This window comes from Camarhynchus parvulus, chromosome 2 (assembly GCF_901933205.1).
Source record: "Camarhynchus parvulus chromosome 2, STF_HiC, whole genome shotgun sequence".
In the NCBI taxonomy this organism is placed as follows: Eukaryota; Metazoa; Chordata; class Aves; order Passeriformes; family Thraupidae; genus Camarhynchus; species Camarhynchus parvulus.
Genome location: NC_044572.1, coordinates 792,795 through 815,702, shown reverse-complemented (window position 1 = coordinate 815,702; position 22,908 = coordinate 792,795). Strand labels below are relative to the sequence as shown.

The window sequence follows — 22,908 nt, the reverse complement described above, 5'->3', positions numbered from 1 at the left end:
TGGGGGGTTTAGGAGCATCTGGGAGTTCCTGAGCACTGCTCAAAGGTTTGGTGTGCCAGGCACAGGGGACATGGGGGTTTAGGAACATCTGGGAATTACTGAGCACTGCACAAAGGTTTGGTGTGCAGGCACAGGGGACATGCAGTGGGCAGAGGTGTCTGATGGAGCTCTCTCTCTCTCTGTCTCCCTGGCTGGCTTGCAGGTGCTCAGGCATGGCTGACCTGGACCACTCCCTGAGCCTGGCCGATGCTCTGACGGAGCCGCCCCCTGACGTGGAGGAGGAGGTGAAGAGAGACTTCATCGCCACTCTGGAGGCTGAGAAGTTTGATGACGTGGTGGGGGAGACTGTGGACAAGACAGACTACGTGCCCCTGCTGGATGATGAGGAGCAGGCCAGGCCTGGCAGCCAGGAGCCCAAAAGCAAAGGCCACGTGGACGGAATTGCCGTGGAACGTAAGTGTGCCAAGCGTCCCCAAAACTGCCACTGGCACAGCTGGAACATCTGTGCTCGCTGGGACGCTGCTGGGACAGCACCTGCTCTGCTGCTGGCCTCAGTCTGACAGCAAAAAGCTTATTGCAAAAGCCAAGACCGAGGTCAAGCCCTGTTTGTTGCTTTTTGCCCTGTGGAACAGCCTCTCCCTGCTGAGCCACCCCATTTAGGGAGAGGCTGTGCTTTACACTCATGTTTGGGGTTGGTGCTTTTGGGGCTCTCAGAGGACGCACTGACCAAACTCTGAGGTGCCATGCTCAACAACCAGCAGAGCTGTGCAAGGTGCCACCACTCTGGGGGATGGCAGAGCCAGGCAGGAGAGGTGGATGATGAACTGGAAGATGGGAATGTTCATCATCTCCCAAATGTTTCACAGCTGAATCCCACGGTTCTGACCCAAGGCTTTATTTACTTGGATTTCTTTGGCTGTGATGGTTGTGTGCATGGTACAAAACCTGCTGCTGCCTCTGCTGCTGCTGCTGAGCACTTTCCAGCCCAGCTGATATTTAGAATCATGGAGTCATTAAGGTTGGAAAAGATCCTGGAGATGATCAAACCCAGCACTGCCAAGGCCACCCCTGACCATGTCCCCAGTGCCACATCCACGTGGATGTCACATCCCTCCAGCAATGGGGACTCCACCACTGCTCTGGGCAGCTGTGCCAGGGCTGGAGAACCTGTCCAGGAGGAACATTCCCAATTTCCACCTGAACCTGCCCTTGGGGCCGTTCCCTCTCCTCCTGTCCCTGTTCCTGGCAGCAGAGCCCGGCTGTCCCCGGCTGTGCCCTCCTGGCAGGAGCTGTGCAGAGCCACAAGGGCCCCTGAGCCCCTTTGCTCCAGGCTGAGCCCCTTCCCAGCTCCTCGAGGGATTCTCCAGCCCCTTCCCAGCTCCCTCAGGGATTCTCCAGCCCCTTCCCAGCTCCCTCAGGGATTCTCCAGCCCCTTCCCAGCTCCCTCAGGGATTCTCCAGCCCCTTCCCAGCTCTGTTCCCTGCCCTGGACACACTCCAGCCCCTCAGGGTCTGTCCTGGGCCTGGGGACCCCAGAACTGCCCCAGGAGTTTGAGGTGGAACATCACCAATTCATTTGTGTTCAGAGCTTTATCAGAAATTCTGTAGGAAAATGAGAGTTTTAAACAGATGCTTCCCTGTGTAAAAGGGAAAAGAGTGAGATTTGGGGTCATGCAATGGGTTTCTTTCCCAGTGAACAATTTAAATTATTGCTCCTTTGCTTGTGTGCTGTTCCCTCCCTGCCCAAGTGGGAATTGTCACTGGGACCAGCAGTGCCTTGATGATTTTATTTGTTTTGTGGCCTTGATCTGTGCTGTGTAGAAGAGGAAAACCTTTGGTAACCTGATGACTTCCTTTGGAAGAAGTTTTCTTTTTTTGCTTTAATGCTGCTGCTCATCAGTGTTGAGGAAGGTGGGATGTGATCCCTCAGAATAAACAGAACCTCCAGAACCACAGCATGGGGAATTCTGCTCTGTTCAGGGCATTTATTTGCTTTGATTAGAAGTGCACTGGGTGCCTTGTAATACAGAAAATGTAACCTTGAATTTTCCATGCTGACACAGTTATTCAATGGCACCAAAGGAGCAGGAGGGATGGGCAAAGGGATTATTATAAAACTTGGAATTTGGGCAGTTCAGATGTGTATTATTTATTTCATTTCTATTATAGCATTGCAGAAGCAGAGCAACATGAGGACTTGTTTACACCTTGTGTATGATTTGAGGGTATTTTAAAGCAATCCTTTGTTGTAGAAGCTGCAGATCCTGAACCATCTCAGCACCAGGATTTCTCAGTGCTGAAATCATTACACAATATTGGTGTAAAATACAAGGCCCTTAAGTGTGTCCTGCCAGCTGTGTATCCCTTGACATTGCTATTGATACCTTGGGGTTTAGCTTTCTATTTTTTAGGGCATCACTATCCCAACAGCTCATTATTCCAATAACTCCAGGCCTTGGGCTGGGGGTAACAAGGCCTTTTGGCTTTGCTCAGTAATTAAAACTCTGTGAGAGCTCAGGCACAAATACTGGGGAGGAAGAAGCAGAATTTCAGGAGGGATTCCTTCATGGAAGGGGTTATTAAATATTGGCAGGGGCTGCCCAGGGAGGTTGGGAGTGCCCATCCCTGGAGGTGTCCCAGGAGCCCTGGAGGTGACACTCAGAGCTCTGGGCTGGGACAGGGTGGGCAATGGGCACAGCTGGGCCTCAGTGGGCTGGGAAGGCTTTTCCAGCCTCAGGAATTCAGGAATTCTGGGCTCTCCTGGCTTTTCCAGCCCCTCCTCTCCCCTCTCTGCAGCCCATCCTGGGGCTGCTTGAGCAGAACTCATTTCCTCCTCCATGGCAAGGGGGGGATGCAGTTTCTTACTCTTGCTTTGGAGATTGGTTTTTCCCTTTTTTGGGAGAGCTGGAGAGCAGTCAGGAGCATGATCTAAACCTCTGGCAAGATGCAGACGAGACCCTGGTGAGGAGATGGAGGAGTTGTTGAGTGGAGCTGTTCAGCTTTCCCACCCTGGGCCAGAAGGGAAGGACTGAAGCCTAAAGCAGAGTCAGTTACCACAGGCCAGGCTCAGGATTTGGTCCTGGAATGTCTTCATTTGTCATATCTGTTTTTCCCTGAAGTGCTGAGGGTACCTGGTGGAGCCCTGGCTGCTGAGAATTTTAGATTTTCTGTGTTGAAGGGCACAAACCCTCAGGAGAACACTGCATTGACCTGAGGCTGTGGAGAAAGCTCCCAAAATGGGATGATAGAACTGGGATTGTGGGGGTGGAGTTGGAATAGAAGTGTGTGATATCCAGGGAAAAACAGATAGCTGTTTCTTCTATTAAATTTATTTAAGATTTGTAACAGTTTAAAAAGATAGTGAAGTGAATGAGCTTCATTTATTGAGGCTCCAGAATAAATGAGCTCTGGGTGAGGTTTACAGGGTCCTGAGGGGGTCTTGGTGTTGCAGTGCCATGTTTGAGTGTGACCCCAAGTTTTTGGGGAATGGCAGAGAGAGTTCCACGTCCCTGGCTCCAGACAGCCTGGCTTTCCTGAGGGAGAGGAGCAGCCTGAGGAGCTCAGGCTCTGCAGCCTGCACTTGTTCATTTATTTATGTTAAAAGGCACAAATGTGTTCTGACATCACGGTCTGTGCTCCTCAGATTGTCTTTCCCCAGTCAGAAGAGGTTTAATCCTCCATCCTGTCAGGCTTTAGCTGCTCCAGCTCTGCTCCAGGGTTTTCTTTCACTTTTTTCCCTAAACCCAGGAGCCAGATTAGGAGAGTTTGATGTTGAGCTGGGCCCCAGCCTGGGCTAGGTGAGTACAGAGGGGTGGAGAACAGCAGGGACCTGTGATGAGCAGTCATTTGGTCACCTAAAAATCTGTCCTAGAACAGAGCTTTAATAATGTTAACTCCTAAAATACCAGGGAGAAATGGGTTTACTCTTCCTCACACCTGGCTGGACGTGGTGATTTGGCAAATTCTGGGATAATCCAGTTATGACCTTGTGGGTCTTACATAACAGCAAGGGCTGTGTGCTGCCTGCTTTCCTTGGCAATTCCAAGGCTCTCAGGATCCTCTGGAGCTCCCAGGAAAGTCCTGGAGGCTGCAGCAGCAGTTTCATTGAGGTGCTGATGTGGTGGGGGGAAGGAAGGGAGTTCAGGTGGGAGCACATTCCAAGGAAAGGAAAACACTGGGGGGGTTTCATGAGTTGCAGCAGAGCTCCTGGGGAGTTTCAGGTGAGGTGAGGAGCAGGATTGTCTCTGCAGTGATGGTTTCTGGTGAGGAACTGAGCACAGACCAAAGGGCAGCCCTATGCTCTGTGCTGGGACGTGGCCTCGTGCTCAGTCCCTGTGTTCTGCATCCTTGCACTGCTCACAGACTCCTTGGTGAGCTTTAACCTTGAACACAGGGTTCTTTGGAGGGGATTGTCCTGATCTGGGCTGGGCTGGAGTTGATTTTCCCCCTGGCTGGGGCAGTGCTGTGTTTGGAGGTGGCTGTGGGAATGGTGCTGATAACGCCTGCGTGGTTTGGCTGTCCCTGAGCCCTGCCCACTCTGGCTCAGGGAGGTTTTGCTTTGCCAGGCTCAGCCAGGGAGCAGGTGCCGGGAGGGTGGGGGGCATGGCCAGGAGAGCTGATCCCACCTGGCCAGAGGGATGTCCCACAGTACAGGACACCCTGCCCAGTATGAACTGGGAGAGGTGGCCAGGAGCTGCCAGTCGCTGCTGGGACAGGCTGGCCATTGCCCAGGGCCTGCTGACCCGGGGCACTGGGCACCACTGCTTCCTCTTGGCTTTTACCCACTGAATCAGGGAATTGCTGAGGTGGGAAAAGCCCTCAGAGACCGTGGAGCCCAACCATCCCCAGCACTGCCAAGGCCACCCCTGACTGTGTCCCCAAGTGCCACATCCACAGGGATTTAAATCCCTGCAGGGATGGGGTCTCCACCATGCCCTGGGCAGCTGTGCCACATCTGGACAGCCCTTCCCAGGAAGGAATTTTCCCAGTTTCCAACCTGAACTCCCCGGCCCCATTCCCTCTGCTCCTGTCCCTGTTCCCTGGGATAAGATCCCAAACCCCCCCAGCCGTCCCCTCCTGGCAGGAGCTGTGCAGAGCCACAAGGTCCCCCCTGAGCTCCCTTTTCTCCAGGCTGAGCAATTCCCCTCTCTCTTTTCACTATTATAATTCTATTATTTTCCTTTATTTCATGTATTAAGCTGTCCTTGAGCCCGGGGTTCATTGCCCTGCACTCCCCTCCCCAGGGGCTGGGGGGTCCCTGGGCCTCATTCCCATGGGGCTGAACCCTGCAGGACTCAGTCCCTGCCTGCCAGGAGGGATGGGCTTGGTGTGATGGAATCAGTGCCAGCAGTGGCTCTGGGACAGAGGTGTCACCACGAGGTGGCTCTGCTGGCCCTGCTGCCCTCTGTCCCACGGCTGCAGAGCTGAAACCCCGGGCCAGACCTCGGCTCCTTTGGCTTTTCCCTCCCTTCCCACACGGGGAATAGGTGTCCTTCTTGCAGCAGGATTTGCTTCAGCCAAAGGGATTCAGACACTTGGTCACGTATGAAAGGGGAGGTGGAGAATGTTCCCCACAGCCCAGAGTTCCACAGGGATCAAAGATAAATCAGCACACGATGATATTTGCAGTTTTGGCTCAGATGAGACATTAAACCTTTTCCCTCTCAGAGTCTGTCCAGCCCCATTCCTGCCCCCTCCTTGTTACATCACAGAACCCCAGACTGGTTTGGGCTGGAAGGGACCTGAAATCCCATCCCAATCCACCCCTGCCATGGCAGGGACACCTCCCCCTGTCCCAGGCTGCTCCAGCCTGGCCTGGGGCACTGCCAGGGATCCAGGGGCAGCCACAGCTGCTCTGATGTGCTGGTTTTACGTCACAGAAGTGATGCCCACCACATCTGGGCACCCTGTGCCAGGGCCTCCCCACCCTCCCAGTCAGGAATTCCCAATTCCCAATCTCCCATCCATCCCTGCCCTCTGGCACTGGGAGCCATTCCCTGTGTCCTGTCCCTCCATCCCTTGTCCCCAGTCCCTCTCCAGCTCTCCTGGAGCCCCTCCAGGCCCTGCCAGGGCTCTGAGCTCTCCCTGGAGCTTCTCCTCTCCAGGGGAACATTCCCAGCTCTCCCAGCCTGGCTCCAGCTCCCTGTGCTGTTGGCCCCAGGCTGGGGCAGCTCTGCAGGTGATTTTGAGGCAGAACATTTAAAGGAATGAATGGAAGCAGATGACATTCCTTGTTCACAGTCGCCAGCTGGGCTACACTTTGTCCCTCAGTGTTTCCACTCACATTTTCCTCTCAGTGTCAGCGTTTGCCAGCTGTGACAAAACCTGGATGGGCACTCCTGACTGACCCCAGAGCCCTGTGTGCCCTCAGGTGAGCCTGGAGCAGGCTGCAGGTGCTGCTGGGGACGTGCTGGCCCTGGTTGTGTCCCCTGGGCTCCCCTGGGATTAGGGGCTGCTGCTGGCACTGCCCATTTGCTCCAGATTATCTCTTTAGCCAGCGCTGCCTGAAATTTGTTTATATAAAAACAATCCTTTGATCCACGAGCCAGATGCAAATACTATCTTGTGATTCTGCTGAGGATTAGGTAGTTACAACATCTTGACATGGTTTTGGGTTTATGCAATTTAGGATATGAGGGGAGGAGCCCTGGCCCTGGGCAGGTTGCTGAGTGCTTTCACACTGGGGCTTCAGCAAACCAAACTCAGATTGATTTGCTCCAAAGGCACTGACCTTCAGAGACTTCAAAATAACAACCACTCCTGCTGGCTGGATTGGTGGGATTTGACCTGATTTTACTGGAAGCTTGTCTTCCCAAAAAGCTAAAACTGTAAAGGGAACCATTTTACCTGCTCTGTGTCCTTCCCAAGGAGAGCCATGGCACTTCTGATCCTTCTGCTCCTCTGGGACCCTGCTTTGGAGGGGTCTAATGCATTAATAATCGTGGTGGCATCAGAGTCACTGAGGCTGGCAAAGCCCTCCCAGCCCATGGAGTGCCAGCTGTGCCCATGCCCACCTCGTCCCCAGCCCAGAGCACCCAGTGCCACATCCAGGTGTTGCTGGGACACCTGCAGGGATGGGCACTCCCAACCTCCCTGGGCAGCCCCTGCCAAGGCCTGAGCTCCCTTTCCACGGGGAAATTCAATTCCTCCAGGCTATGGAACGTCCCAGCAGCTCAGCTGCCTGTGCAGGGTGCAAGGAGCAGCTCTGAGAGAAAGGAAAGCAGGATGTGATCGTGGAGGGAATCTTGGGGCTCTGCTGTGCAGGGCCAGGGGCTGGACTGGGATGGTCCTTGTGGCTTCCTTCCCTCTCAGGAGGTTCCATGATTCTGCAGAATTTATGAAATGTGTGGCTCCTGCAGCTGGGCTGAGCTCCAGGGGGTTCAGCAGCTCCTGCAGGGAATTCCATGGATTCCCCAGGGATCTCACTGCAGGACCCTGACACTCCTGCTGTGCTTTGGGCAGCTCTGACTCTGATGTTTAAACCACACTGGCCCTGATTTCAGGGGATCCAGGCCCTGCCAGGACCTCCCCCAGTTTCTGTTTCAGGCCATCCCCTGTCGCAGTGCCCAGCAGCCCTTGCACAGCTGGGGAGCAGCTCCAGGGATCCCTGTGCTGTCCCCAGCTCCTCCAGGAGCAGGGAGCTTGTGCTTTGCCATAAACTGGCACCTGCAGGGGAATTCTTGCAGAACACCACGGATGGAGCTGGAAATGCTTTTCCTTTTGCTTTGCTGAGGGCTGGATTCAGCCCTGCTGTGTCTGAAGGGCTCTGGGAACGTGGCTCTGTTATAAAGCTGGGGCTCAGGAGGGGCCAGCAGCAGCTCCAGGTGACTGAGCGTGTGTCTCTTTGGGAGAAACCTTTATTATTCATCAAATGAGCATTTCCTCACTGTCAGCAGAGCTGAGGGCCCAGGAAGGAGCTGGTGCTGCTTGTTCTGCTTCCCTAAAACTGCTCAGGGTCATAAAGTCACGGAATCCAGATTGGTTTGGGGTGGAGGGAGCCTTAAAGGCCATCCAGTGCCACCCCTGCCATGGCAGGGACACCTTCCCCTGTCCCAGGGACACCTCCCACTGCCCCAGGTGCTCCAAGCCCTGTCCAGCCTGGCCTTGGGCACTGCCAGGGATCCAGGGGCAGCCCCAGCTGCTCTGGGCACCTGTGCCAGGGCCTCCCACCCTCACTGATAAAACTTCTTCTTTTAAATAATCTAAATGGACCCTCCTGCAGCTTCCAACTGTTCCCCTTGTCCACTGCTGCCAGGTTTCCCAAGTTCAGGCTGTAAATCCTGGTGCTGGTTCAGATTTTGGCTGTCAGTGTCAGAACAAGATGGATTCAATGTCACAGTGAGAAGGATTTTCTGTGCTGGGTTTTGGAATTGGTGATCTTCCACCCTGCCCACCCTCCTCTAAACCTCCCCTGATCCCTGCTTTTGCAATATTTGGTGTTTCAGGAGGAATTTCCCCATGGAAAGGGTGTTCAGGCCTTCGGACTGCCCAGGGAGCTTTGGAGTGCCCATCCCTGGAGGTGTCCCAGGAATTCCTGGAGGTGGCACTCAGTGCTGGGGGCAAGGAGGGGATCAGACTGGCTGTGATGATCCCAGAGGGCTTTTCCAGCCTCAGTGACCCTGGGGTTCTGTGAAGGTGCTCAGGGCTGGAATTGATAATTTCTTCTGTTGGTTTTGGGATCCCCACCGGGTGATAAGCGGGGGATCCATCAATGCTTGGGCTGCATCTTGGAGCTCTTTTCCAGCCTCAGTGATTCTGCAGTGTCACAGAGCTGCTGTCAAGGTCTGATTGGGATGAATCCATGCAGTTTAACCCCTGTGTTGATCCCTTGCAGATTCCTCAGCCTCGGGGCCCATGGTGGTGGAGAACGGTGACCACGGGCTGCAGGACCATCGCACAGGTACCACCCCTCTGCTCTGCCCTCCTCTCTGCTCCCAGGGGGCTGCCCTTGGCTTTCAAGAGCTGCCAGGGAATGGGCAGCAAAGCAGAGCTTCAGCTTCTTTGGGGTTTAAAGGGTTTCTTTGGGCAAAACCTGGTTCTGGAGATGTGCTGTTCTCTCTCCATGGGCAGTGATAGAAATGGCTTTGGAGAGTCCATAACACCCACAGGTGACCTGTCCCCTGTCCTGTGACTGCCCCTGTGACCCACTGTGGTGTTTTCCCACATCCCCCATCCTTTGGAGCAGTTTTTATTCTCTGCCCTGACCCAGCTGTGTCCTCCACCCCATGGATGTGTCCCCACACCTGCTCCAGCAGTGGCACAGGTGACACTTTGGGACATTTTCCATGGCATCAGGGTACTTCTGACTGCCAGAAGCTTGTGATGGAACTGGATGAATATTTCAGACTTGTGCAGGACCTGGAAAAGAATTTTTCAAAACCTTTCCAGCCGGGCTGAGGTGCTGAGCTTGGTCCTGTTTTAGTCCCAGTCAGTTGTGAGCTCTGCTCCCCTTCCCCTTGAGCCTCTGTGCCTGGGAATTGGGGTTCCCCAAACTCCAGCCCATCTGTCACAAGGGCTGTGGGCATGGAATATTCCAGAGTCAGCTGTCAGCCTGCCCTGGGTGAGGACTTCCCTTGGTCCCCCTGGATGATCCCAGCTCCAGATCTTTGCTGAGGCTGCCTGGGTGCTCCCAGTGTTGTCCCTAATCCAGAGGAGCAGCCCCAAGGTAAAAACCAGCTCAGGAAATGATGATGAACATCTGGGAGATGGGGGTGAATTAAAGCACCTCTTTGCTATAATTCTCTGTAGGATTTTAGGGTTTGGTTTAGTGTCAGTGAGTTTCATGTCCTTATGAGGATGGGAATAGAAACATTGATCTTTGTGCTTCATTTGCCATTGGAAATCTGGTCAAAAGGAAGTTGTGCATCTTCTATAATTCAGTATAAACTGAAATTAAGAACACTTCTGAACCATCCTAAGGATATTTCCTTCCTCTTATTTAATACGTCTAACTAAAGGAGGTAGAAATGCAATCAGATTTATGGTCTGAATAATTAAAGGCTTCAGGATTTTTGTATTGAGCTTCTGGCTTGTGTTTAAAAATCCTTTGTTATTTGCCTCACTCTTGCTTTGTGGAGGTTTAACTCTTCACACTAAATGTTAACAACTTTGATCAAAGATACTTTTATGTGTCTGGAGCTTTTTAATTTATTAATATGTTCCCTCTTTGTGGGGTAGAGTTGATTTTTTTTCTTCTCTCGTTCAAGTGTGTCTAAAAGTGACATCAAAGTGGCAGAGCAGGGTGTCAGGATGAGGAGCTGTGGCCATCAAGTTAATTGGGTTTGCCAGAGTAACAGGAGATGTACATGACACAATTCCTTCATGGCCTCTTTCCCTGCCCCCTTCCTTGTGGAATGCTTTCCATGTCCTGGTTCTGCATGGGAGAGAAGGCAAAAATGCTGAATTTCCACAGGGTATGCAGGGCTCATCTGCTGCTCTTGGGATGGCCTTGGGCAGGGCCTGTCCCACACTGCAGAGGTGCTGCTGCCCAAAGCTGATCCCTGGCTCTAAACCACCTCTGCTCCTGGCTTTGTTCTCAGCAGGATCCACTCCCTGTGTCTGAAAGCTGAAATGATTCTTAGGGATGAGAGCAGAGAAATGGAGCAGCCAGGAGGGCACTGAGGCAGGTGATGCTCAGGCAAAGCAGCTGCTGCAAAAACCAGTGCTCAAAGCTGCAGGTTCAAAACCAGTGCTCAAAACTGCAGGTTCAAAACGAGTGCTAAAAGCTGCAGGTTCAAAACCAGTGCTCAAAACTGCAGGTTCAAAACCAGTGTTCAAAACTGCAGGTTCAAAACCAGTGTTCAAAACTGCAGGGTTAAAAACCAGTGCTCAAAATTACAGGGTTAAAAACCAGTGCTCAAAATTACAGGGTTAAAAACCAGTGCTCAAAACTGCAGGTTCAAAACCAGTGCTTAAAACTGCAGGTTAAAAACGAGTGCTCAAAGCTGCAGGTTCAAAACCAGTGTTCAAAACTGCAGGTTCAAAACCAGTGTTCAAAACTGCAGGTTCAAAACCAGTGTTCAAAACTACAGGGTTAAAAACCAGTGCTCAAAACTAGAGGTTAAAAACCAGTATTCAAAACTACAGGTTAAAAAACTGCAGGTTAAAAACCAGTGTTCAAAACTGCAGGTTAAAAACCAGTGTTCAAAACTGCAGGTTAAAAACCAGTGTTCAAAACTGCAGGTTCAAAAGCAGTGCTCAAAACTGCAGGTTCAAAACCAGTGTTCAAAACTGCAGGTTCAAAACCAGTGCTCAAAACTGCAGGTTCAAAAGCAGTGCTCAAAACTGCAGGTTCAAAACCAGTGTCCAAAACTGCAGGTTCAAAACCAGTGTTCAAAACTGCAGGTTCAAAACCAGTGTTCAAAACTGCAGGTTCAAAACCAGTGCTTAAAACTGCAGGTTCAAAACCAGTGCTTAAAACTGCAGGTTCAAAAGCAGTGTTCAAAACTGCAGGTTCAAAACCAGTATTCAAAACTACAGGTTAAAAAACTGCAGGTTAAAACCCAGTGTTCAAAACTGCAGGTTCAAAAGCAGTGTCCAAAGCTGTGCTTTGAAAAGCAGGGCTGGGTTTCAGTTGATCCTGGAGCACTCCAAGGAGAAGTTCAGCTGTTTGCACATCCAAACGTGGCTCTCTCTGGGCTGGAGCTCAGGAGGCACTGCTGGATGGTTCCTTCACTCATCACATCAAACAAGGTGATGACTGACCTTGTGTTATTACAGCAGCATCCTGTGCAGCCCTTGGGGCGTGTCTGCAGAGCTGGCATCAGCCAGGCCTGAGCTGCTGGCACTCCTTGGCACTGCCAGACACCCTCAGTGCAGCACTGGCAGGGACCCAAACCCCTCCAGCCCGGGGCCAGACCCTCCATGCAGTGCTGGATTCTTTTCCCTTGGCAGGGCTGTGCTCAGAGCCTGCCCAGGGCTGTGCTTAGGCCAGGCTTTAGGCAGGGAGAGCCTGGCAGCTCCTGCCCAGGGCTTGGCAGGGCTGAGCCTGACGTGGCCACGGCTGCCTGGCCCCGGGGGTTTGGGTTTGGGATCTGCAGAGCTGCACAGGGGAGCTCTGGGCACATCCCCTGCAGTGCTGCTGCTGGTCCTGCTCTTCCTTAAAAGGAGAAATGGAGAGGCTGGAGCAGCACTGCCAGGGATGCAGGGCTGGGAGCAGGGAGTTCAGTGGGGCTCTGGGATCCCTGCTGGGGGAGGCAGCTCTCTGCTCACCTCCACCAGGCCAGGCTCAGGGAGGGCTTAGTCAAACCAACAGCACGTTTAGAGCCAAAAATGCATGGGTAATTGGAAATTGCAACTCTTTATTGCAGGATATTTGCCTAGAGTTCAAAGGAAATGTGTATTTAAAATAAAACCCAACCAAATTTCTGGAAAGAAGTCCATCAGGGATGGTGACATGGTTGATCTGGATGTGCCTCCTGCCCAAGATGCTGTCCATGCTCTTGCTGGCCCGTGAGAAGCTCCCTAGGGAAGTGTCCCTGCTGGAGGCTGGGGCTTCCCTGGCTGGGCTTTGCCTGCAGCCAGCTGCTGCCACCTCTGTCCCCAGCAGTGCTCTCAGAAACACTCTGTCTGCAAAAGTGCAACCTGTGCTCCTGGGCCTGTCACTGCTGCTGGCCTGGGCCTGTGTGGGGACAGGGGACAGCCCTGCAGGTGACAGGGGATGGCTCTGCAGGTGACAGGGCACAGCCCTGCAGGTGACAGGGCACAGCTCTGCAGGTGACAGGGCACAGCCCTGCAGGTGAGAGCCCTGCAGGTGACAGGGGACAGCCCTGCAGGTGACAGGGCACAGCCCTGCAGGTGACAGGGTGAGAGCCCTGCAGGTGACAGGGCACAGCCCTGCAGGTGACAAGGGACAGCCCTGCAGGTGAGAGGCCCTGCAGGTGACAGGGCACAGCCCTGCAGGTCCCCTGGCAGCAGAGCTGTGTGTGCCCTGGCAGATGCCCTGGCTGCCCTGTGAGCTGTTGGGTGTGCTGCAGTGCTGCTCCATGGTGATGTTTACTAATCACTTGCGCTTTCTTGCCCCCTTCCCCATCCCCTTTCCCTCTCCTACTTCTTTTCCTCTCTTCTATTTTCTCCTCCTAGAAGCCTAGACTGTCTCCTAACACTGGGGCTGCCACTGACACGAGGCCAGTGTCCTTTTCTACCTGCCATTACACTTCTAAAATCTGCAGCATTTTACAGAGCTCTTGCTTTACCTCCTTGGACTTGGCTGTAGAAGAACCAAAGGGTGGCTCCATCCTGCTCCTCCTCCCTGTGCTCTGCAGTGCTTGTTGAAACCTTCCTCTGTCTGTGTAAGCACAAAAGTGCACCCTGCTTTGGAACTGCACTGTGCCTCTGGTTTGAAATCACCACCACAGCTCCATTTTTTGGTTTGATCACCTTTAAATTTGATTTGTCTCTGTTTTCATGGTGCTGGATAAGAGAAGGTTTGAAATTTCCAGTTGTGCTTCCATAGTGGATGGGTCCACCATGACTGCAGCTCCCTTCCCTTCTCCCCACACTCACCACAGCCTTTTAGAGTACCTGCCTTGCTCCTTGCTGCTTTGGAACCCTCTCACACGAGGTTCTGGTCTGGAACAATGTTGTTTTCTTGGGTGGGTTCACATCAGTTGAGCACTCTGTAGGCTTGAGAAACAGAGCAGGGAAAACCAAGTGTCCTGAGGTGCAGGTGGATCAGCTCTGGTGTCTGAGGGCTGCATTTTGGGGTCCCAGCCCTTGCCATAACTGGGAGTATGAAGGAAAGCAGCCAGCCCCAAATTCCTGCCTTATGGAGTGGCTTTGGTGTCACACTCCTTCCCAAAAAACCCCAGAAATAAGGAAGGAAATTGCTTTTTTTTTAACTTCACACCTCTGGCTTCCTGTGGGGAATGAATCCCTGGATGGAATTTGACCTGCCATGAGAAATAATCTGTCCCTGCTAAAACTGGGGGGAACAAAAGCACTGAGTTGTGATACTGTGCTGAAATAATGCTGACAATTTCCAGCAGCACCAGAAGGAACAGGCCGGGTTTAACCTAAACCGGACCTCCAGGAGCCTGTCCAGTGGCATTCCCACTGCCCCACAGAGGTGCAAAGCTTTCCAAAGACAAAAGTGCTCATTTTTCCATCAGTAGATGAAACAAAGCATGAAAGGAGGAGATAATTAGAGAGGGAAATAAATCAGTGTTTAACCTGAGGCAGGCTCAGCCTGGCTTTGGGAGGCGAGGGGCTGTTTTGGGTGAGGAGAATCCTGCTCAGGGTGCTTGGCCTGCAACACCTGATGGAAGGGATTCAGTTGAACCCAAATGCAGCCTGAGGCTGAACTGCCCAAAACAAGAGCTAAGAGCTTCACTGGGCTAAAAATGGCATTTCCTTGTTGTGAGGGGAGTGCCTGGCAGCTGCCCCTGGCACCCCTGTGGCCCTGCCCTGCTGCAGGCAGGCTTTGGGTGGAATGGGCACTGCCAGGGCTGTGCCAGGGCCAGCAGAGCAGCTTTGGGTATCTCCCCCAGGCAAGGCAGCCTTGCTTTGCTGTTTGTCCCCAGTGGGACCTCACGTGGCCCTGGCTGGGTGGCGGTGCCAGCGCTGAGTCCCAGCCTGGCCCCTGCACTGAGGCAGGACCTGGCACTGTGCTGCCCACTCTGGTGCCAGGTTAGCCCTCTGTGCCCCCCCTGAGGCCTCCTGAGGAGCTGCCATCCCTGTGGGGCCATGAGCCCGGGCTTTCTCCTCCCTGGTGCACAGTTGTTGTTCCTGGGACACTCCAGGCCCTGGAGCCCCAATCTGGGCTCTTCCTTGCCACCCATGAATTTCACAGCATCATTCAAGCTGGGAAAGACCTGAGATCAGCTCCAACCTGTGAGTCCTTCCTGTTGTGCTTTCCTTTGGGTTTTTGGTGTCTGTGGCCATAAAAGGAGATTCTTGCCTTCTTGGCTTTCTTTTCAAAGACATTTTCATTTTTTTTTTTTTTTAATGTGATTTTGAAGCAAGGCAGCATCACTTCAACTTGGCTCCTCAATTGTGCTTTCTCACCTTTTGCCTTAAGTGGGCTTAACTCTTGTGCCCTACAAGTAGAGAATAAATAATATGAGACTGGGGTCTGAGGGGTGCATTTTGGGGTCCCAGCCCTTGCCATAACTGGGAGTATGAAAGGAAACAGCCAGCCCCAAATTCCTGCCTTAGGGAATGGCTTTGGTGTCACACTCCTTCCCAAAAGCTGTAGAAGTAAGGAAGGAAATTTCAGATAGAAATATGGAATATGGAAGAATATGGAATATGGAATATGGAATATGGAATATGGAATATGGAAGGTCTCAGGTACCTGAATATGAGACTTTTCCCACTCCCACAGATGCTTTACTTTATTGAAAGGCAAGAATGCTTTAAATTCTTGGCTAGAGGGACTTGCAGCCAGGGTGAGGTGGGCAGAGGGGTTTGGGAGCAGCTGCCCATCCTGGGAGCCCCGTGGGTGGGATGGGGCAGCTCCTCCAGCCAGGGTTTGGCTGTCCCTGCTGCAAACATGGATCACCCATGCCATGCCACCCCATGTTTGTGCCCTGTTCATTGGTAGTGCCATGGGGACACTGATGGGCAGGGGGGCTGCACAGGGGGCTCTGGGCACAGGGGGGCTGCACAGAGGGGGGCTCTGGGCACAGGGGGGCTGTGCTCTGGGGCTGGGTGATGTTCCTGCAGCACTGCCCCCGAGCTCTGGGTGTGCTGGGGTGGGATCCCAGGGCATGTAGGGAATGGGGGGTCTGTGCAGTTTGTGTCCCTGCTGGAAACACCCCTGTGTCCCACTGAGGGCTGCCTGGGGGGTGTCCTGTGCAGCCCCAGGAGCAGGGAGGCCAGGAGTGTTCTCTGCTCACATCTCCTGCAGCCCCAGGGCTGTGCTCTGCTCTAACCCCCTGTGCTTGCACACCTGTGTGTTGTCACTGCTGCTGAGTTCCTCATTGCAATGCTCTGTATGATGTGAAGCTGTAACTGCTGTGCAATAAATGTCCCTAATAAACGTGTCAAACTAACCCCTCCCGAGTTGTTCTGTGCTGGTAGTCTCTGGGGTCCTGCTGCCAGCCCAGGGCTGAGTCCTGCAGGGAATGCTCTGGGGGCACTGCTGGAACAGGGCATGGCTGCAGCTGGAAGAGGCTGGGAAGCTGTCCCTCAAAGCCAGGGACGCTGTGCAGAGTGTTCCACGCTGTCCCACACCTCATCCTTGTCCCCAGACCGAGGGACAGGGCTTTCCTGGGTGCAGCACTCGGGGGATGAGGAAGGGGCTGGGTGGTCACACTCAGCTCTGGTCACTGGCTCGGTGTCCCTGCAGAGCAGTGACAAGAGGGACACTCAGGGGTGGCACCAGCGCTGTCCAGCCTCCCTGGCACTGGGGCTGGGGCACCCTGGGCACTCTGCTCTGCTGGTGACACTGAGGTCTGGTGACACTGAGCTCTGGTGACACTGAGCTCTGGGTGATGGTGACACTGAACTCTGGGTGATGGTGACAGCTCTGAGCTCTGGTGACACTGAGCTCTGGGTGCCAGTGACACTGAACTCTGGTGACACTGAACTCTGGGTGCTGGTGACACTGAGCTCTGGGTGCCAGTGACACTGAACTCTGGTGACACTGAACTCTGGGTGCTGGTGACAGCTCTGAGCTCTGGTGACACCGAGCTCTGGGTGCTGGTGACACCGAGCTCTGGGTGATGGTGACACTGAACTCTGGTGACACTGAACTCTGGGTGATGGTGACAGCTCTGAGCTCTGGTGACACTGAGCTCTGGGTGCCAGTGACACTGAACTCTGGTGACACTGAACTCTGGGTGCTGGTGACACCGAGCTCTGGGTGATGGTGACACTGAACTCTGGGTGCTGGTGACACTGAGCTCTGGGTGCCAGTGACACTGAACTCTGGTGACACTGAACTCTGGGTGCTGGTGACAGCTCTGGCTCTGGTGACACCGAGCTCTGGGTGCTGGTGACACCGAGCTCTGGGTGATGGTGACACTGAACTCTGGGTGCTGGTGACACTGAGCTCTGGGTGCTGTCCCAGGATGGATGGGGCACCCACAGGGACCTGGCTGGTGCCTCAGGGGCTCCCTGGAACAGAGGCTGGGCAGAGTTCAAGGAATAAAGTCAGGATTTATTAAAAAGACCTTCAAAGGCTGCACCTTGGGCAGTACAAGAGCCTGGCTGAGGCTGCACCCACATGGACTCTGAGTCACCAGTTGTCATATTTTTATAAGTTTTGGTCCATTTCCATATTGGGGTTAATTGTCCAATTCCAGCTCCAGGTTATGCAGCCCCATCCTCCCAGTTTGCTCTCCTCAATTCACTGCTGTTTGCACTTTTTGGGCCTGAAGCTGGAATGGTGTCCTTGGTCCTGGGGCTGGAAAGGATGGCTTTGTGTGACTGAGCTGTGAGGAGAACTTACTAACACTTTATATGAAGTTCAGAGTATTATAATAATTAATAAATAGATATGTATATACTAATATTCACAGAATCTGGAAAATATGGAAGCTGGAACTTAAGGCATGGAGAGGTGGGGCTGTGCCAACCTCAAGCCAAGGGCAGAGTTCTGCACCTGGGCTGGGACAATCCCAAGCACAAATCCAGGCTGGGAATGAAGGGATGGAGAGCTCTAAAGAAAAAAGATTTGTGGGAGAAAAACATTAAAAAATCCCCCCAGCCCAAACAAAAAAACCAACAAAACCATCCCAAAATCTGTTTATTCTGTGTAGCATTTTGTAAGTAGGACAGCTACAGGTGTGTTCTTCTAGTTAGAACTTTTCTGCTGGCTTTCCTCCCTTACCTGCCTGTGTATTTCCCTCTTGGTGCAAGTTTTTAATTACAGAGGCTTTTATCCTTCCTGGCCTTCGGGCAGAGCTTTCCAGGCTCCTCACAGGGGGCTGCATCCAGCCATGCTCACAGCTGGGGAGCTCACCTTTGCCCTGCCTCCAGTCTAAAAACAGCAGCCAAGTGAATAATTGAGCAGCTTTGCTGAGTTCCTGTGACTCAGAGCTTTGTGGGAGCCTCCCTGAGCTTTGGGCTGCTTGTTCTGGGGGGAAGGTGAGTGGGGAAGGGGATGTGACAGCTGGGGGGGACAGAGGCCCTTCCAGGGAATGTGGAGCTTCCCCAGCTCTGGAGGGGGAGTGGGGCATGAGGGTTTTTTTCTCCAGGTCCTGCTGCTCTTTCACATGAGGGATTTGTGGCTTCCTACAGCTCAGGAGCTGAGCAGCTGCACAATCTCAGCTCCTGAGCTACTCCTGAGGCTTTCAGAGAGCACAAAGACATTTCCCAGGTGTTGAAGTGCTGATAAACACTGGGAATAACAGCCAGAGCAGCTGGGGCTGCCCCTGCATCCCTGGCAGTGCCCAAGGCCAGGCTGGGCAGGGCTGGGAGCACCCTGGGACAGTGGGAGGTGTCCCTGCCATGGCAGGGCTGGCACTGGGTGAGCTCAACCCAAACCATCCTGGAATTCTGGGATCTGTGGTGTCAGGATGTGGGGAAGCAGCTCTGGGCTGAGGGGTGCAGAAGCTGGGGGTGAGGTTTCTCAGGATGCCAGCACTGTGCTGTCCCAGTGTCACCGTGTGTCCCCACAGGGCTGTGAGTGTTGGAGCTGCTGCAGCCCTGGGAATGCCCTGGGGGCTCCTCTGAGGGCTGCAAGGAAAAGCAGGAACCTTTTCTGCCTACAAAATGCTGATTTCATGCTGGCTCTCTCTCAGATGGTGCTTCCCCACCAATCTGCTGCTTGGATTTTGTTTTTTTTTGTTTCAGCCTTGGCTTCTGAGGTGGGATGTCCCTGGCTTGGCTCATTGAATAGGAAATTAAAAGGATTATAATGAAGTCATACATATGTCGAGAAGTCTATTAAAAGCTTAACAGGGAGGCTTAGAGAGGTTTAAAAACTGGGAATACAAACCCTTTCTGTTTTGCAGCGTGCTCAGGAGTTGTTCTAGCAAGGATCTGACAGCTGGGTGAATTAATGGGGTCCTCCAAGGCTTGAATTGCCTGAGCAAGTAGCTGGGACTTAAAATATTCAAGCCATGAACTTTGGAGCTTGTAGCTTGGGTTTAATGTGTTGTTAGTGCACTTAAAGCACCTTGTCTGGGGAGGTGCTGCAGAACTGGGCAGGCTGGGACCTCCTGGAAAATGTGAACCCTTTTCTCTGCCCATCCTTTGAGCTCGTCAGCCTTCACACTAAATTGAGCTGTCATTTCTCTGAACCGTGTTCCTGTGGAACTGGGATGTTTCTGGGCACATAATGAGGCAGCCTTTTTAAACTCGTGGTGTTTTCAGGAGGGTTTGAGGCAGGTAGGAGAGAGACAGAGACTCAGTGCTGCAGACAGGGAGGACTGGCTGACCCTCACTGCTCCTCTTCCAGAGCCCTGCTCTGTCCTGCACTTACATCACCCAATTTGCCTTTAATTTGTCTCTCTGCAACTTCACTGCAGCTTTAAAAGATGTTTCCCCCCCCTTCATTGCTTAAAACAACATCATGTTTATTCCCTTGCTTCTTCCAGTAGCTCCTGGGGAGTCTTTGCAGGGATCCTTCAAAGTAAATGTAAGGAATTTCAATGAGAGGCTTGTCAAAGGAAAACAAACAGCAGCACTGTAAAAGGCTCAAAAATTAAGCTTAGTCTAAACCCTTTATCATCACCTTTTTGCTAGGTGGGGTTCATGGTTTGGCTACACAATGGGAGTTAATTTCTGCTTTTGATCACTTGGGTAAATATTGAAATATTTGCCTAGGAGCTGTCGGGGTGAGCCCGGGATCAGCTCCTGAGCTGACAGCACAAAGGGCAGGGATGAGCTCTGCAGGGCTTCAGCCATGTCCGTCTGCATCTGCAGGGCTTCAGCCACCTCCCTCTGCATCTGCAGGGCTTCAGCCATGTCCATCTCCATCTGCAGGGCTTCAGCCACCTCCCTCTGCATCTGCAGGGCTTCAGCCATCCCCATCTGCATCTGCAGGGCTTCAGCCACCTCCCTCTGCATCTGCAGGGCTTCAGCCATGTCCATCTGCAGGGCTTCAGCCATGTCCATCTGCATCTGCAGGGCTTCAGCCATGTCCATCTGCAGGGCTTCAGCCATGTCCATCTCCATCTGCAGGGCTTCAGCCACCTCCATCTGCATCTGCAGGGCTTCAGCCATGTCCATCTGCAGGGCTTCAGCCATGTCCATCTCCATCTGCAGGGCTTCAGCCACCTCCATCTGCATCTGCAGGGCTTCAGCCATGTCCATCTGCAGGGCTTCAGCCATCCCCACTTGCAGGGCTTCAGCCATCTCCATCTGCAGGGCTTCAGCCATTCCCATTTCCATGGATTCAGTCATCTCCATCTTCAGGGCTTCAGCCATCTCCATCTGTAGGGCTTCAGCCATCTCCAGGGCTTCAGCCATGTTGATCTCCATGGCTTCGTCCATCCCCATCTCCATCTCTGTGGCTTCATCCATCTCCATCTCTGTGGCTTCAGCCACCTCCATCTCCATGGATTCAGCCATCCCCATCCCCATCTGCATGGCTTCAGCCACCTCCATCACCATGGCTTCATCCATCCCCATGGCTTCAGCCACCCCTCCGCAGGGCTGGAGGAGGTCTGGGAGCTGCTGGATCCCATTCCCAGCAGGAGCTCCATCAGAGCCGCTCTGCAGCAGCACCTGCAGCAAGGTGGGGCTGGGCTGGAGTGCTGCTCCCCTCCCACCAGGCTCTCCCTTTTCAGCCTGCCTTCCCCACCTTTTATTCCTCCTGCAGCCCTGGGGTTCTGCTGGTAAGAAGGGATTTGGTGGGGTTTATCCTGCTTACAAAACCCTGGGGAAGAGTCGTGTGCTGGGGTGGCTTTGCGAGGTCGTGTGACCCAGGCTAAATCCAACCTGGGATAGGAAACTTCCCTAATCCTGCCTCTGCTCGTGGCTCCCTCGCAGGCCTGAGCTCTTTAATCTTCTTCCACTTCAGTCCCATCACTGCAAATAGGGTAAGGCTGATTATATTGTGCATTTTATCTTTTCGAGCTGCACCCCAGCTGTTGTTATCGAGCGTTCTCGTTTCGGGGTGGGTTGGCACCGGGGTAATCTTGGATTAATGGGGCCTTTTTTTTTTTTTGGAAAAAGGAAATTTTATAGTTAAGGAATGTGTTGGTTACTGTGAAGCTGCTCAGGAGCTCTTTGGTGGTTGGAGCTGAGAGCAGATCTACACCTTGGAGCAGATCTACACCTTGGAGCAAGGGCAGCTTTGGAGTGGCTGAGCAAAGGGAAGCTCAGCAATGCTGAGCAAGGCTGTGGTGCCTCCTCCTTGAACCCCACAGAACTGCTCTCCCTGGAGAGAGCTTTGGACAGCTTCAGCTCTCTTAGTCCTGCATGAGCAAGTCCCTGAAATATAAATTACATGGATCCTCAGCAGTAATCTCCCCTTTCTGCTGCTGTTTTGGTGCAATTTCTGCAGCTGGTTTCCAGCCCTGACCCATGAAATACTGAGCACACCTTGTGTGCAGTTGGTGTGTCTGAAACACTCTGGCCTTTTGGCAAGTGTGGCGTAAAACATTCCTGAATTCCTGCTGAGCATCAGGGCAGGAAAGCTTTGCTGCTTTCTGGAGTTACAAAACTGAAATAATGTGAGAAATGCTCAGGATCCTCATCCTCTCCCGGCCCAGGGAGCTGTGCCTGCTCCCTTTGGAACATTTTCCTCTCCCGTGGGATAAAGCTGCAAGGCAGGCTCACCCTGCCCCTGGAAATGCTGGGCTGGATGCTTTTTCTAAGCATGTGCTCCTGATTTTCCATTTGGTGGGTAAAAGCTGAGCTCAGCATGGCAGAGCTGCTCCCTCCTCGCCTGGAGCTGCTCCTTCTCGAGGTGGGGCTGGGATTTCTGTGGGGTGGAGGATGAGGCTGTTCCCATAAAGCTGTCCCTTCCTTTTGGCAGCAGTGGGAGGCAGGAGAAGCCCCTTCCTGGAGCTGACCAGGCAGGATCCCTGCTTCTCTTGGCATTAATCAATGGCTGCTAAATAGTGCAGGATTAACAGCTCCCTTGGGAACAGTTCTGGAACTTCTGGCTGTGGCTGTTTCTGTGGACAATTGATGCTGGAGGCACCTCTGGAATTAGAAGTGACTTGGCAAGGCACAGAAGTGACAGGAGACTGCAGGACACGAGCAAAACACAGTTCACCACCCCCAAAAAAATATCTGGGAGGGATGTTTGATTTGTTCTGTCCCATAACTTAGGATGCTGTTTAACCTTCTTCCTTGCAGTGAGAGCACGCTGCATCTGACTGAACCATGGAATTGTTGAGGTTGGAAAAGAGCTCCAAGGTCATGGAGCCCCAGCTGTGCCCAAATTGTCCCCAGCCCAGAGCTCTGAGTGCCACCTCCAGGTGACACCTGCAGGGTTGGGCACTCCAAACCTCCCTGGGCAGCCCCTGCCAAGGCCTGAGCTCCCTTTCCATGGGGAAATTCCTGCTGTGCCCACCCTGAGCCTGCCCTGGCCCAGCCTGAGGCCGTTCCCCCTTGTCCTGTCCCTGTCCCCAGCCTGACCCCTCCAGCTGTCCCCTCCTGGCTGGAGCTGTGGAGCTGCAGAGGTTTGATCTGTCTCTTCTCAAAGAGAATTTCCTGTGGCTCTCTGTGACAAATTCAACCTGTGCAGGGCCAGGATGAGCCTTGTGGGTCCCTTCCAGCTCAGGATATTCTGTGATTCTGGGAAGTTGGATTTTCCATGCCCCAGTTTGGTCTGGCTTCCTAAAAACCCAGCCTGGCCAAGCTCAGTGTCTTCCCCTGTTCTGCCTGAACTCCTGGGGTTCAGCAGTGACTTGGATTTCAGAGGGGTGGGGGTTCCCTCAGAGATGACTGAAGGACTGAGAAACAACCTTTCATTCCTCTGGAGTCCTTTTCTACCCCTGCAGATGGAAGCTGACCATGTTGTGTGGCTGTTCCTCAGCTCCAGGAGGGAAACTGGGGCTGGATGGTG

At 53.2% G+C, this 22,908-nt stretch overlaps 1 protein-coding gene across 1 annotated transcript in view; it reads left to right on the top strand.

Moving 5' to 3' along the window:
- The window catches only part of MAP4 (microtubule associated protein 4), a 155,696-nt gene that overhangs the window by 53,693 nt on the left and 79,095 nt on the right, over positions 1-22,908 (top strand). Inside the window, 2 exon segments of the mRNA XM_030971476.1 lie at positions 203-453; positions 8,833-8,898. Coding sequence (XP_030827336.1) covers positions 213-453; positions 8,833-8,898 — 307 coding nt within the window. The 5' untranslated portion in view covers positions 203-212.